The 16,738-nt window shown below is 33.3% G+C and overlaps 2 protein-coding genes across 3 annotated transcripts; both read right to left on the bottom strand.

Annotated features, from left to right (window-relative positions):
- Positions 1–72: 72 nt before the first annotated feature.
- Positions 73–9,446, bottom strand: LOC141829703 (enhancer of rudimentary homolog). 2 transcript variants are annotated; one of them, XM_074717228.1, is made up of 4 exons: positions 9,339–9,446; positions 1,577–1,670; positions 433–553; positions 73–355 (listed from the first exon to the last, which is right to left on the bottom strand). In XM_074717228.1, the coding sequence occupies exons 1-4, from the start codon at positions 9,339–9,341 to the stop codon at positions 262–264; spliced, it is 312 nt and encodes a 103-aa protein (XP_074573329.1). In that variant the 5' UTR covers positions 9,342–9,446; the 3' UTR covers positions 73–261. The 2 variants fall into 2 exon arrangements, with proteins under 2 accessions (XP_074573329.1, XP_074573328.1); XM_074717227.1 differs by lacking the exon at positions 9,339–9,446 and adding an exon at positions 8,207–8,260.
- A 526-nt stretch (positions 9,447–9,972) lies between these two features.
- LOC141829909 (uncharacterized) lies at positions 9,973–10,332 on the bottom strand. The gene has a single exon (XM_074717384.1). The coding sequence runs from the start codon at positions 10,330–10,332 to the stop codon at positions 9,973–9,975; it is 360 nt and encodes a 119-aa protein (XP_074573485.1).
- Positions 10,333–16,738: the final 6,406 nt, after the last annotated feature.

The following is a 16,738-nucleotide window of genomic DNA, read 5'->3' as shown; positions in this document are numbered from 1 at the left end:
CTTCTCAGATGAAATGCGATTGTACCTACCAATTAAACCCCAAAGAGAAGCTGGCTGGCTGGCTGGCTGGTGTTCCTTGCAAACGAAGTTTGTATATCACTAGTAAAGCATATTAAGCAGGGTAAAAGAAAAAAGACAGACAGCTCAAGTGCTCGTCATGGTTGTTCCATATTTTCACCACCCAATGATAAACATACGACTGCTTCTATTTAGACACGATGTACTCGTCATGGTTCTCATACATTGTCACATCGCGGGGATTCAATGCGACGCCAGCTTCTTCAGGTGATGAAACATCCGATTCTTGATCCAAACCCGGTCATATGGGAGATAAGCCTGAATCGAGTGCTCGAAGCTACAAGAGATATAAAATGTACTTAGTTGATAAGTAAACTGATTGCAAGTGGAAGGAGTGCAAATGATGCAACAAACATTAATGCACTAAGATCTGCCAGGCCATCAATGAAATTGTAAAGGTCCGAAATGTCGTAAGTTATGTTCTGAACTGTAGGATTTATCTCCTTAAGTTTTCTTTCGTACAGTCCGCAAACCCCTGTGAATACCACAGAATTTGAGAAGACAGATTTACCGATGATAGAAAAAAAATAAAGAAAAGACAAACTGTTTAATGACTAGGGAAAAAATAGTTGGCATACTAAACTAGGAGTTCAAGAGAAAGTACAGTTTTGAACAAAACAAAGTATGCGATACACTTGTGATACATACGGAATTGGTAGCAATAAAGCATGGAGAGAATTCAATTCACAACATAATCACGAAAACTCAATAATAGAGGCATCCTTTTGGGGCTACCTTACTACTATGCTTAATTTTTGGATGACAATTTACTTGAATGAAAGCTCGACCATTTTGGTTCAGCAGTACTACATTGAGAGTTTAATTTAGCTCATGATGTACCAGGTTATCAACCATTCCTATGACTACCTAACTTTCAGGACAAGCAAGGTTGATGAAGAAACAAAGGATTCAAACAGCAAATGAGGTTCACAGTAATCCAAATGTTGTTAATAAGACCTGAGTCGGTAATGTAACAAATGGATGAAAATAAAGATAAATAATGTGCTGATGTGTGCTTCAAAGGGAATTTTGCACTGTGTAATCCTCTTTCCAGCAATTAAGAAATACCATTAAACCAACACTTTCGGTTCCACCTTCTCGAACTCACGCTGCTGCATTGAATACAAGCTTGATTTCATATTTGGCTTATACATACTGAACAACTTGCAAGTTTTTCAGCGCTCAAAATATGCAAAAAGCTTTTAACCCTCTTTTTTTTTTTTTACTAAATGAACAATCATACTTTAAGCATGCATGATCCATCAATTACACAAAAATATGGAAGGTAAACTAAATGTGAATGATCAAAATTAACAATTCATAATCCATACAAAAAAAACAGGTATATCTCATGCATACGCTAATTACATAACCGAAAAGTTGTGCTGGAATATTATAAGACAAGAGAAACATTAACAATCCATTAGCCACTGAAGCCTCTGGTGAACAAGTCTGAAAATTCTAACACAATAAAGCACAAAGGATGGTGTTTTGTTACCGTCCATTGCCTGGCTAATGGAATCATAGTCCATGAATGTTCTAGTTGCCCTGTTTGGAGATGATTGCATCAAAATTATAGTGTGCCTGTTTGCCTGCATATATAGCCGACAGATAATGAGTCCGATATTTGAATGTAACAATTGAAAGTTAAATTGTAGTAAATGATATAGAGTAACATCTAAAACATGAGAAATAAGAATGCTTGCTCTAATTTCTAAGTACTTGTTAGGACATACTTGAGTGAAAGTATTAGGGCTAGTTTTATAGCTGAGAATTCAGATTTGTAAGTTCTTGGTTATGAAACATAGATATCATTCTGAGAGGAAGCTGTTAAAAACATACAAGAAATGAGGGTATTGAGTGGAACATTGAAGGTTATAGGGTTGATCAAGGTGTGCATAGCATTCATCACATGCTGGCTAGAGATGGAACATGGAGAAGAAACTTGGAAAGATAATTTGTATTGAGAAAAAATTAATTAATCAGACTGAATCACCCCTGAAAAGTTTTCAAGGTTCATGCCATCTAGCATATATCTGATTGAGAAAATGAGAGCGCCAAATACATAGCATACTTGTCAGTTGTGCCAAATATGCATAGGAGAAACAACCACATTTTTCAGATGTAATTTAATCACTTCTATATATTTAATAATGTATGTATATATATGCGTGTATATGTATATACACATGAACCTGTCACGTACTCTGCCATCAAGCTCTATGTAAGGCCATTTGCAAGGTTTCCCCAAGGAATACCTAGGTCAATCTGGCTAGATATCATAAGCCTTGAGCAGTGATATTCAACCTAAATAACACATTGTTAGTATGCTACTTAGGCACAAGTCACCATTACTCAAACACCCACCCTTGTGTACATAGTTCCATTTCATATCCCAAATGCCACATACACATGTGACCACAATTATTGCAAGCTGCAACAAATACCATGGTTTGTATTGAGTTGGGTCACCCAACCAGTATATTTCGTTCCAGTGAAAGACCAAGACATGACATGGACTGACAAGATTGAATCACTATGTCACCCATGTTGGAACAATGCCACTCGTGCTGAGGGTCAAACACTACTTTTATTTCTCAATCAACATGGAAGGTAATCGATGGAATTCATCAAGCCTCGAGTAGTGGAGGTCACAAGAACAGGAAAAGAGCAGCTGTAAAACCTAATGCATACCTCACATCCAACAAAGGTGGGTTGAAGGGCAACAAGTTGAGAAGACCACATCAGTGGAGACATAGGCATGGTATCTAAAGGGGATTTAGTGAGTTCTTCAAGGATCACGATTTTGCAATTAATTGCAGAAATATAATTATGTGAATAGCATAGACATTAATATATGTTATATTATACATCCACTGGTATATGTTGTATATCAAATCTGCTGCACGTCCACCTTGCGTGACACGAGTGCACGCCTGAGTGAGCGAGGCTCTTGAAAGTGATCCAGGCGCCTGGAAGTGCAATCAGTCACCCATGAAAGTCGCACACAAAAGGTGTACAAGCTAACAATATATATAGGCATAGTTATATAATGTTATAAACAATGGTATTGCAGTCGTGGGTAGAGCTTCGTCTGCACATTGAAACGTTATAGAGCTTTGTCAAGGAGGCTTCACGATTTCGCAAATTTCGAGACAATTTGTCACTAGGAGCTCAGTTATAAAACATATAATTTATTATATTATATATTCTTATTGCAATATATCTATCCAAAAATCCTATATTAATATACTTGGTATCCTTTTTAAAGTTGATTTCAATAATCTGATCACCTTTGATTATCAATTTTTTAATCAATCATTATCAAATCAAAATTAATTACCTCATTCCACTAAAGCCACTTATTTATTCATTTAGGGCATAATCTTTGTTTGAACATAATTTAGTCAAACCAAATGATTAAATATGTTCGTTCTAATTTCATTTAAACAAATGTCAGATGTGGTCAAACAAAACAATTTCCTTTGTACAAATTTCCTAACATCTATCACATTAGATAGTGTAGCTTGAGAGAGATGTGGAACATATAGTGCAAGTAGTCACTAACAATAGTGCCAACTCCAATGAGGCTGGAGAGCTATCGAAGAAAGATCATATATTGTTTTGGAACTATGCACAACATAGTGGATTGATTTGATGTTGACGTACATCAATAACCTTGATATAGTGAAGAAGGAAATGGAAAGGAGATAATAGTAAACAAAATCCCTTTATAATAATTATTGATTTTATGGATTAATAAATTTGTTGATGAAGAGATTCTACAACCCAGAGCAATTAGGTAGGTTTAGCAATTAGGTTTATAACCGATTTCCTCCTCAAATTAAAGGTCATGTTCATTTCTAAGGACTAAGAAACCTCTCTCTAGCACTAACAGGGCAATTAAAGGTCATGTTCATTTCTAAGGATTTAATTCACAAAACAATAAAGGAAACCTCTACATTCGGTACTCTAGCACTAACAGGGCAAGGAGGCATAGAAAATTATTATATTTTCTATATTTTAGAACCACATTTCAAAGATCCTTATGGCAATAAGATGTTCTATATAATTGACATGGTTTACAAGCCACAAATTCAATATCTGCTATTTAATTCACAAAACAATAAAGGAAATCAAGGGGCGTCTACATTCGTTAACCAAGTATTTGTTAATACAATTACATCTCAAGTGGTTGGTTACACTCATATTATTTTGATGTAATTATCAAAGAATTTGTAATATGAGTCAAGTATGGAGGAGCTAGACAAATTACATATGAATCAAAAGCTCGTAACTCGACAAGATTAAGTTAGAAGAATATTCGACCAAAAGGCAAAGTGGACCAGAAGTTTGACTTGGTTGCTCATGGAGCAAAAAAAGATCATGACTCAACAAAGTTGAGTTATGCTCACATAGTTAAGTTGATTGTTGAATAAGTGGACTAGAGGTTCAAAACAAGGTGAACTCAAAGGAAAAGGCTTGGTGGATTTGAGAGACTAAAGGCATGATGAGATAGACTCAAGGATAAGAAACATCGACTACATCAAACACTTAAACATACGAGTTGTAAGAGATTATAAGTAAATGCAATCTTGGGTCGTATGTTTAGGTATAATTTACCTAGTGGTTTTATGATCAGAAATAATAACTTTTTAATTGTAGTCAACTTTTAACTTCTAGAGGTTGATGTCAATTAACTGAGTTGTTAGGTCTACTGAGGAGTTGACCATATGCATTTCATACTATTTTGCACTAAAACAAAAAGTAACTATTTTGGGTTCAATTATTGGAGGAATGACTAAGTCTACTAGGAACTTGATTATTCAAACTAGGTGCTTTCTATTAGACTCAAGCCAATTGGAGAAGTTCGTAATCAATTTGAAAACTATCCATTACAGGATAAGCTTACCATCAGAGCCATTAGAATTGCTTAGAATTTTGAACAGTCAGCTAGAGAAGTTCTCAATCACCTGGCAAACAAGGCGCTAGCAAATAAGTTTATTGTCTTAGTTGTTTGAGTAAACTAAACTTAGTTTGAGTTGATTGAATGTTCAAAGAGTCAACTAAAATTGGTCAAGCAACACCTTGCCATTCTCTTTCTTTGATTCAACTACACCTTTTAGAATCAAAGCCTTCCCCTATTTTTTTCTTAATCCTCCTTGATTGCAGGAAAGCATGTGTTGAAGAGGTTAATATGAGAACACCAGCTACCAAGGCAGGCTACTCTTCGAGCACTACTGATAGTGAGGATTGAAAGTGAGGGTGCCAAGCAGTGATTGAGTTCTTGGTTAAAGCTATCGTTGTTGAGAATTCCGATAGAAGGTGATCCAAGGCGACCACGACACGAAGAACAATTAAGTCGACTAGCAACAAGTCATTGGTTGATTGGTTTACATATTTGCATTTCAATCGACTAACAATGATCTGAGTCAACTAAGGTTGAGCAGGAATAGTCATTTGAGTTACCTTATTTGCATATCCAAGGTTAGGTTGCATAAGAGGGTACAAGGGGACCACGAAATATAACAACAATTTATGTGAAACCCTCTTATTATATTTGGCCCTACGCTCTTCCAATGCTTCAATGAACTAGAAATTATCTAGGCTTCAACTCTTGTAAAGTTTTCAATTTCTATTTTACTTTTACTTTTCTCTTATGCTCTTTATATATTTCAAAAACACTTTCTTTTCTTCTCAATTTGCATTATATATCTTATATTAAGAAATAACTATCTATACAAGCCTTTCTACCTTTCATATAAAGTAGATTTTTATAGTTATTTTTTGAAAAGTGATTCACCTAATGAACTAGTAGGCCGTAAAGTAGAATTAAATGTCCAAATCACATTATGTTCTATCAATAACATTGCTCCTTTTTATTATTATTATTTCCACTTTGTTCACATTTATATCTCCTTTTATTATTATTATTATTATTATTTCTAATGTATAATATTTGCTTTAGTTTTACACTTGCAAGAGAATAAAATTTTAATTTCTAGGTTATCATCTATTCACCCTCTCAAGTCATGTCATTCAATCCTATAGCCAAATGAAAAAGGATGTTCTCTTGGTAGGTGCATAATTTTTAATAATAATGAGATATTATATGTTTAATTATTTTCAATTATTATCTTAATCTAACATATCAATACCAAAATAATATAGCCACAAATAATGATTTGCTAGTGGCCCTGCCGCTGCCTCTAGGGCTACAATGCAGTAGCCGGATGAGAATCGAATCTCAATTACAATGAATTGTCAGATGAATTTCCCTCAATGGGCAGCTGACCTAAGAAAGATAGGTTGTTGGGCTTGTTTCATCATTGGAAGTGGACTTATATTGACAACCACTATATCTTATTTAAGTCTTAGTTATATTGAACCAATGAATACGGATATTGTTAATCAAGCAGCCATCTAAATTTGAACCATCTAATTTTTCAAGAATGCATTAAGCACATTGTAGTGAATTTCCACTTCATCCTCAATGTAGGTATGTCTAAGAAGATCACCACACCATACACTCTTCTAAAGACAATTTAGACATTTTTAGCAATCCTTTTATCAGTAAATTTATGGTGTATAATAGGACAGGAATAATAGATAATTATGCTCCAACTTCAAGGAGTGTGTTAGATAAATATGTCAAATGAAATAGGAAACCTAATCCAAGGCCTATCTAGTCTTGTGTTTAAATATATGAGTTGTAATCCTATTCAATATAATTAACTCATAGTAAATTAAATCCAACCAAGACCATTTAAGATCAGGTTGCACTAGGATAAAGATTGAGCTAGTTTCCAAATTGAGCAATCAGCACAATTGATAGTTGTCCTTATTTGTTTATCTTATCGAGCTTGTTTCTTAAAACGTTTAACAAGCTATGCTTTTACAGAGCTTAACTAGCGAGATAGTTGTCCTTATAATTTAGTTAAATCATTGATCCAATAAATGAAGGAGAGTCTTTGTGCAATGGTAAAGTTGTTACCATGTGATCTTGTAGTCACGAGTTCAAGTCACGGAAATAACCTCTTGCAATGCATGATAAAGCTACATACAATAGATCTAATATGATCCGACCCTTTCTTGAGACCCTGCATTGATAGGAATTTTGTGCACCGAACTGCCCTTTATTAATCCAATAAATAAAAACCTATATTATTACTCATTTTTAACATATTATAGATAATTGGAACTCTAAAATCTATAAAACATCATCACATTATAAAAATTCCAACATATCATATCCTAATAAAAATTAAAGAAACAAAATCATAATCAAGCTTTAGACAAATTATTATCATGCTTTAGACAAATCATAATCAAGCTCTAGACCAATTTGTAAATAACCTTCTTATGAAATACTATAAACGTCATCGAGGCGAACTCACTAGTGTCAAAACTTGTTTATTCCATATGTTTTCTTTAGATTGAACAAATATAATCAAGCTCTTATCAAGCCAGTATCAAAGTTTTCACAAACAATATCTTCATTAACAACCCTAGGTTCAAATAAGTCAACATCACCATGGAGTTATTAGACTTAATTTGATTTAATGCTCTATTTGAAATACCTTCAAAATTTAAGAAAGGCATAAGCTAATTGGACAAGTAATTAATCCTAAACATAATAATATCGCTTTCAGTTAGGTATTAGTACATGCAAAAGTACAAAGGGAAGCTATAAATGCATGAAGAAGAATCCCTTCTAACCTCAAGAAATTTTATTTACTATTACATTGTATAAATTTTGAATGATCTTCCTCTTATCTTCTCTTCATCTGTGTTCTTCTACCATGTCCTCAGTCGAAGTTTTCTTAACTTAGGTCTACACTTAAGTTAGGCTATCAGTTTAAAAGATTACAAGGTGGGTAAATCTATATGTGTGGATTTAGTTGTCATTCAGTGGTTGTGGAATATGAATAAGGAAAAGTAGGATATCTGTATGGATCTTTCATTAAGAAATACAAGGTGATGAGAATAAATTATGCAGTGTATATCAAAACTAAGCTCATTAATCCTTTCCATAAATCAAATTATAATGAAAAAAGCAACTTGTGTCATATATGCTCTTCTAAAAGTACTAACTTAACATGTGAGCCTTGAAATCACCAAGGCTTACTTGCTTCTCAAGCCCAATGTAATTTGTCACAAACACCATAAAGAGCAAAGCTCCACTTTGTCACATGCATTGCCAACATTAATGTTGCAGTTGCAATTTACTGGAAGCAGTAAAAAACCAGAAAATATACTTCACCTTCCCATCAACAGAATTATTTGCATAGAAGTTTCTCAAGCTAAAGGATGAAAATGAATGATCACACATGACATGGATTACAATTAAGATATCTTGATAAGACACTTCATCCTTCCAGTTAAACAAGATTTTGAAGGTACATGGTATTGTTACTAAGATTTTAAATTCAAACTTTGAATTTGTAAACTTTTTTATGACAGCCAATTTACATGGATAAAGAGGTGAAATATATTGGCTGCAGAAATGAGTAGAGTACCCATCAAAAGGCATACTAATGAGAACTAAGCCTCAGAGGACAATGATACAGAATATATAATTTTGATCATTAGGATTTCAGGGTGCATTTACTTAGCTACTGCAGTTATGATACACTGAGCTCAAAATCATTTTGGCTATGACTCACAGGGAGAATGAACAAAAAAGATGCAGCAATGATGTTATCTATGCTAATCAAATACTTTTGCTGAAGATGATTCGAGTATGATTAAATTTCATAAGGCAACAACAGGAAGGTTAGTTTTACATAAGCTACTTATTTACCCGATCGACAGAATATGCAGATTGATAACACGTACTAGACAGATCCATCTACGAAAATACCAGTGAAGTAGAATATTCGATAACGCACAAACAAAGTAAGGGGAAAACAACTACTTGTCTAACTAGACGCCTTCTAGAGCAACCTGGAAAAATAACTAGAGTTCTTTTTTCTCGGTCATTAAAGCTAACCCCTCCCTGAAATCGATGTTACTATTTGCAAACAAATGGAAGAAGAAAAGGAATTAAAGATCCTCCTTTTCACCCACACACAAGCAAAGAAACAGAATCAGACGCTCATGCCGCTTCCAAAACACAAAGTTATCATAAAACGGAAGGGAACAAAAGCGAAGATAACAAAGAGAGCTCGAAAGACCACTGGAAACCTAATCCAGGGCGCCGGAAAGAAACCGATCAATGATTAGCACTATCGAAAGGGTAAAGGGAGACGATTGCTCACCATTTCCGAGTCGAATCGATCAGGGAGTTTTGCTTCGGAGAAGAGAAAGTGGAGGGTGACGAGAATTCCATTGGGTTGGGTTTAGGGCTAATTATTCGCAAGTTGCGGTGAACTCGCGAGACATTCTGGGAATTAACCAATTCCTCTCCGGTTGTGATTTTAATACATCAAAGTGAGCCAGCTGTCGCATCGGACGGTGTACCATTGTTCTTCATATGTGGGGCCACTCTCCGACTAAGCGAATCGACTGTGAGTTGGACAAATGAGATGAAATGGTTCTGACACGTGTAATTTTCTGATCAGCTACCTGGCAATAAATTCTAATTAGCTGCTAACTACCAAATGCGAGTTGGACAAATGAGATTAAATCATTCTATAATTTTCTGATTAGCTACCTTAAAATAAATTTTAATTAGCTGCTAACTATCCATATTCCCTACTCAATCGACGTTCGATTCAAAAAATTGAGTTTTATCCTATATATATATATACAGGATTGATATCCTGCGCGATGAGTTTACGCGACTCCTGCGCGACATCCGACGTGGCGAGGAGTTTCACTGTTCATCGCCCACAAGGTGTTCCTAAGGAATGCTTTCAGTCCGTACTTGATTACATCTCGGTTCTCTATGGATTATCCTATGGCGTGGAGTCCATTGAGTAGATCCTGAATCTGTGCGTGTAACCCACTTATGGATTCGCCTTCTTGCATCTTTATGTTGTACAATTTGTTTAGCAGAAGGTCGCACTTACTCACTTTGGTGTCTGACGTCCCTTCATGTAACTTGATGAGTTTGTCCCATAAGTCTTTCACGCTTATGAATGGACCAACCTGGTTGAGCTCTTCCTTTGTTAAACCACATTGGAGCGTCTGGGTTGCCTTGGCGTCAGTCTCAATCTTTCGCTTTGTGGTTGTGTCCCACTTCTCGCAAGGCTGTGGAATGTCGTCGTTGTCTGTTGGAAGTGTGAATCCCATCTGGATCACAATCCACATTTCCACCTATGTTTTGAGGTGGTACTCCATTCTACCCTTCCAGTAGATGAAGTCTTCTCCAGAGAATAGATGGAGGTTTGACAGTGCTATAGCCTTCTTGATGGTCATCTACCGTGCACAACAAAAATTACAAAAAAATGTACCAAGACTTGGTCTTATATTAGTAGTGCGGGAAAAGTGAAAATCAAAAAATAATTAGATAAAAAAAAATCAAAAAAGCTCGATTAGTAGTGGCATGAAAATCAAGTACCCCTCGCTTTTATACCAATTGTATGATCGAGTAAGAGTGCTAGAGGTGGGTTAATAACGCTTTTTCACTTTTTCACTCTTTTAATAATTTATGCGTAAAATAAAAGTATACAAGATTAGAAAGTAAGGCAGAAATAGTAACGATGAACACTTTTGTTTTTACTTGGTTTATAATCACAAGTTGCTACTCCAAGGTCCATGATCCGTGATCATTTCCGATAGATAATTCACTATAAAAACTCCCCTCTCACGAGGAGTTTGTCGCTTTTACAAATATGTTAGGATCAACAAACTTATACTGTCCTAATTTCTTAAGTACAAAATAGGATCGTAGAGAGCGCTAGAGGGGGTGAATAGTGCTATCTTTTTAGCATTTTCCCAATTTTCGTAAACTCGTTGAATATTTTCGTTCGTTCGTGAATCAGAGAATGTTGCAACGGAAATAAAAGAATCACGACACAAGAAGAACACAAGATCTTTTTTTACTTGGTTCACAGCCACAGGCTGCTACTCCAAGGCCCACGATCTTTGATCGTTTATGTATGGGCAATCCACTAATTAACTCCTTTCTTACAGAGAGGAGTTGTAATGATTTACAAAACAGAATCACGATAAAAACTTTATCATAAAAATTAAATGCATACAATAAATCGTTACCCAAATCGGAGAATGAGATGAAGCTTGCGGTGCGAACTCCGACGTTACGACGGCTTCTAGGGTGATCCTTCGCGCGCAGACTGTCGTTGGGTTGCTATGGAATGCTTTCAATTGATGTCTAGAAGCCTGCTGTCGAAGCTCTTTTATAAGGCTTTCCAGGCGCCTGGATTCCCCTTCCAGGCGCCTCCACGACGTCCGTCGATCCGCCATCGACGCTGCTGACTCAGCACTTCCAGTCGCCTGGATTCCCCTTCCAGTCGACTCCATGCTGACGTGGAGGTTTTGGATGAACTTTGACTTCCGCTGTGATTATCCGAACCTGAGTCGCTTGGATTCACCTTCCAAGCGCCTGGACCGTCCAGTCGCCTGGATTCCGGATAGAGTCGCCTCGGAGTCAAAATTCTCACCTCTCCAATCTGCATTACAAGTTAGTCCAAAAACCAAAGTAACAGAATTGGATTAACAATTTTTGAAACTGTTAAGTGGTCTTAACTTCAGGTTTCTAGTGAAACCCTGGGTTAGACCGACGCCTACTGTTCCACTCCGAGAACGCGCCCTTACCCACTCCACTCAGGAGAATTTACCTGATTTGCCAACAAGTCCTCCAGACTTGTTGGACTTCCCGCTTAGCCATGGTCCTCGGCCCCCAGGATTTGCTGCTAGGCTACCGGTCCACCTGACCGCCTAGACTTCCACCAAGCATCCGGTCCTCCTGACCTGCCTAGATTTTTGTCATGCTTCCCGGTCCTCCTGACCTGCCTGGACTTGCACCTGGTGCACTTGACCTTGCTAAGACTTCTGCCTGATTCTCCAAACCAGGACTTGTCTTTGCCTAGTCACAACTAGGACTTACTTTGCCTAGCCTCAACTAGGACTTTCCTGTGCTCCCTGCACACTAGATAAACTTGTCAGTACACAACACACACTTAACTTGAACCTCGTGTCATCATCAAAATCAAGGTTCAATCATCTGGTGCTCCCCGCACCAACAATCTCCCCCTTTTTGATTATGACAACCCGAGTTTCAAGTTAAGAAAACAACTTATAATAAGTAAGAATTTAGTCATGATCAACATTCAACAATATTTCATGTAATGTGCAAATGAATGTAAAATGACTATCTCCCCTGCTTTCAGGGCTCCCCTGAATTCATACTTATTTTGAAACAATCAAAGTTTGAAAAACTTTTAGTTCACTCCCCTGAACTTGACATGGTTAGTTTTGATCAGATTGATACAAAACCATTCAAGTCCTTGAAAAAACTATTATGAAAATTTTTGAAATACTTTTGAACTTTTTCAAAATATTTGAATTTGAAAACATAAGTTCAAAAACCATTTCTGAATTTTGAAAAGTAACGTTAAATTTTTAAGAAATTTTGAACTTTAAAAAATTAAATTTTCAAAAACTTAAAATCTCATATTTCTCTCCCCCTTTGACATAATCAAAAAAATAATGGGTTTGAGTCCAAGCATGTTATTAATAAGTAAAATACTTAGACAAAAAAAATTTATCCGAGGGCGAGTATCCAACTTAGGTTTTAGCTACTACTAACCATTAGTAGTTTGACCCATTTAGTCAAGTTCAAGTGTATTATTCCATTTAGCTTATGCTTAGGAACACTTAACTTGATTCAATATTTTTGTTTAGAGCCTAAGTAAGGTTTGATGCACTGATATAAGCATCTGAGACTCAGGCTAGAATCATATGCATCTCACACAATTCTAAGTTTCACAATCACAATCAAGGTAACTAGTGTGTTTTGTGAGATGCTCCACCTAGATCTATAGGTACATGCTTTCTAGGGGGAAGATTCTAGTATAAGGCTAAATCATTCATTTTTTTGCTTTGAAATCAAAATTTTGAAAATAAGTTTTTCAAAAAGAAATAAGCTTTTTAACACATTTTGAAAAACTATATAATAGTAGATTGGAAAAATATGAGTTTTTAAAAAAATTAGGGGGCGTTTGGTTTAGAAATTTTTTTCTATTTTCTATTTTTCTATTTTCTATTTCTATTTTTTTATTTTCTGATCTAGTTTTTAGAAAATAGAAAATACGTTTGGTATGATATACTGTTTTCTATTTTCTAGAAAATAAAATTAAAAAATATATTTGGTTTATTAATATAAAAAATTATAAATAAAATAGATTTTTTAAATAAAAATACCATCTTATCATGAAAAAGGAAAAATCATACAAGAAGGGGATCAACCATATTAGAAAGGGGTCAAACCTGACCTTCTAATACAGTATTACAAAACTTCAAATGTACTTTGAAATCTAATTGAAATCAAATTAATTAATTAAATAAATTTTAATTTAAATATTTATAAATATATAAAAAATAATTTATTTTAAATTTTAAAAAATAAAATTAATGAATTATATTTATTAATTTAATGAATTATTTTATTAAAATAAAATTATCAAAATATATTTATTATTTCAATAAATTATTTTATTAAAATAAATATAAATTTATTTTAAATTTAAAAAAAATTAAAGAAGTAATTTATTAATTTAATAAATAAAATAATTATTTTATTAATATATATAAATTTATTTTAAATTTTTTTAAAAAATTAACAAATTATATTTATTAATTTAATAAATTATTTTATTAAAATAATTATTTTTAATGAATTATTTTATTAAAATAAAATTATCAAATTATATTTATTAATTTAACTAATTATTTTAATAAAATAATTATTTTAATAAATTATTTTATTAAAATAAATATAAATTTGGTTTAAATTTAAAAAATAAAATTAAGGAATTATATTTATTAATTTAATGAATTATTTTATTGAAATAATTATTTTAATAAATTATTTTATTAAAATATATATAAATTTATTTTAAATTTTAAAAGATAAAATTAAAAAAATTATATTTATTAATTTAATAAATTATTTTATTAAAATCATTATTTTTAATGAATTATTTTATTAAAATAAAATTATCAAATTATATTTATTAATTTAATAAATTATTTTATTAAAATAATCATGTGATGAGGAGGTGTGCGGCACTGTAGCCGTCTTTTCTCATTTTCTATTTTTCAATTGTAGTTTTCATTCTCAATAGAAAATGATATTTTATCATTTTCTATTTTCTTAGAAAATGACTTCTTATTTTCTAGAAAATGAGATTGGAAAACACAAAGCAAACAGTAACTTCTAGAAAATAAGAAAATGGAAACAGAAAATGATCAAACCAAACGCCCCCTTAGATTTTTCCTTATTCTATCCTTATTCTACCGAGCATAGTCCTAACTATCTTTTAATTGTACTGAACTTGGACTCTAGTAGGAGTTTAGTAAATATGTATACTAAGTTAGATTTTGACTCAACATAGTCGAATACAATTTCTCCCTTAGCGACATGGTCTCGTATAAAATGATGTTTGACCTCTATATGCTTTGTTCTAGAGTGGTGCACTGGGTTCTTAGTTAAATTTATGGAACTTATGTTGTCAATTAATACCTTAGTGTTATTATATTTCAAATTATAATTGTTAATGTGTACATCATCCAAAGTAGTGCAACACATTCACCCATGGCTATGTACTCTGTTTCAGTTGTAGATAATGCAACACATTGTTGCTTTCTACTACACCGGCTGACTAGACAAGGACCCAAGAATTAACATTCTCCACTTGTATTTTTTTGGTCTAGTTTGCAGCCAGCGTAGTCTGAGTCAGAGTAACTGACTAGGTCAAAATTGCTATTTCTAGGGTACCACATTCCAACATTTAAGGTCTCTTTTATATATCTTAAAATTCTTTTAACCGCGGTTAAGTGTGATTCTTTTGCGTTGGATTGATATCTAGCACACATACCTACTGCAAATAATATATCAGGTCAGCTTGTAGTTAGGTATAGTAGACTTCTTATTATGCTTCTATAGTATTTTAAGTCTACTTGTTTTTCTTCTAGGTCACTATCAATATTAGTGTTGGTTGTTGTCGGTGTCTTTATTTCCTTTGAGTTTTCCATTCCAAATTTGTTTATTTGTAATTCTAGAAAGAAGTAAAGTTCTCCTACCCAACTCATTTTGAATTCGCTCTTCATTAATTTTATAAATTCTTTTAAATATTTTGTATTGGTTGACCCAAATATTATATCATCTACGTATATTTGAGCTATGAAGAAGTCTTTTTCTAAGGCTTTTACAAATAAAGAAGGATCAATTTGCCTTGTTGAAAGTCTTTGGATACTAAGTAGGTTGATAACCTTTCATACCATGCTCTAGGTGCTTATTTTAGTCCATACAAGACTTTCTTAAGTTTGAAGACATAATCAGGATGGTCTTTGTCTTCAAACCTTGGTAGTTGACCTACATAGACTTCTTCCTTTATGAACCCATTCAAGAATGCGGACTTTACGTTCATTTGGTAGAGTTTGAATCCTTTATGAGCCACGTAGGCTAACAACATTCTTATGGGTTCAAGTCTAGCTACGGTTGCATAAGTCTCATCATAATCTAACCCTTCAATTGGATTAAACCCTTTAGCTACTAATCTAGCTTTATTTCTCACTACCTCCCCTTTTTTGTCTGTTTTATTTCTGAAGCCCATTTGGTCTCTATTACGGACTTGTTTTCAGGTTTGAGAACTAGATCTCACACCTGATTTCTTTCAAATTGAGATAGCTCTTCTTGCATAGCTATTATCCAGTCAGGGTCTAGTAGTGCTTCTTCTATTGTCTTAGGTTCAATCTTTGAAATCAAAGCTATCTGACTTAGGTTTCTATAAGATGATCTAGTTCGAACTCCTAAGGTCGGATCACCCAAAATTTGATCAGTTGGGTGACTAGCTCTTAGTCTTGGTGCTTGAGTGGTTTCGGGTTCAGCTAGGTTTGGATCAGACCTATCTTTAGAATCTAAGTCCCTAGGACTTGGTTGTAGATCTTCTTCCTCTTGTTGATTTGATTCATTAGTTTGAATATTGGGTTTAATTTATTAAACTTTAACTTAGGTTTTGATTGATTCTTGTTAAGGTAAATTTAAGATAAAATTTAATTTAGTTAAGGTAGTTAAGAAAAATTTGGTAATTTAGTTAAAGTTGATTAAGATTAGTTAAGAAAAATTTAGTAATTTAGTTTAAATTGGTTAAGATTAATTAAGAAAAATTAGATAATTTAGTTAAAGTTGGTTAAGATTAAATTGGTAAAAATTAATTTAATTAAAACTGATTAAGGTAGAATTTAATTAAAACTGATTAAGGTAGAAATTAATTTAATTGAAACTGATTAAGATAGAAATTAATTTAATTAAAATTGATTAAGATAAAATTAATTAAATTAACATTGATTAAGGTAAAATTAATTAACATTGATGAGGTAAAATTAATTGACATTGATTAAGTTAAAAAATTAATTTAAATAAAATTGATTAAGGTAAAAATTAGTTTAATTAATTATGTTTTAATTAACATTGATTTAATTTGTAATTTTACTAATTAAATTGATTTCTAACTCATTAATTAACTCAAAA

This window comes from Curcuma longa, chromosome 5 (genome assembly GCF_044706935.1).
Source record: "Curcuma longa cultivar G26 ecotype Majalengka, Jawa Barat chromosome 5, ITB_CL_G26_1.1, whole genome shotgun sequence".
Classification (NCBI taxonomy): domain Eukaryota; kingdom Viridiplantae; phylum Streptophyta; class Magnoliopsida; order Zingiberales; family Zingiberaceae; genus Curcuma; species Curcuma longa.
The sequence above is the reverse complement of the archived record's forward strand: the minus strand, read 5'-3'. Positions and strand labels throughout refer to the sequence as shown.

Bases quoted from the DNA above. Each gene is read 5' to 3' on its own strand.
- LOC141829703 (XM_074717227.1), bottom strand. From the start codon at position 8,245: ATGGTGTTTGTGACAAATTACATTGGGCTTGAGAAGCAA. The intron at 1,671-8,206 runs GTAAGCCTTGGT...CTATATATGCAG, and splicing joins ACATTGGGCTTGAGAAGCAA to GCAAACAGGCACACTATAAT. The intron at 554-1,576 runs GTAACAAAACAC...TGGTATTCACAG, and splicing joins CATTAGCCAGGCAATGGACG to GGGTTTGCGGACTGTACGAA.
- LOC141829909 (XM_074717384.1), bottom strand. From the start codon at position 10,332: ATGTGGATTGTGATCCAGATGGGATTCACACTTCCAACAGACAACGAC.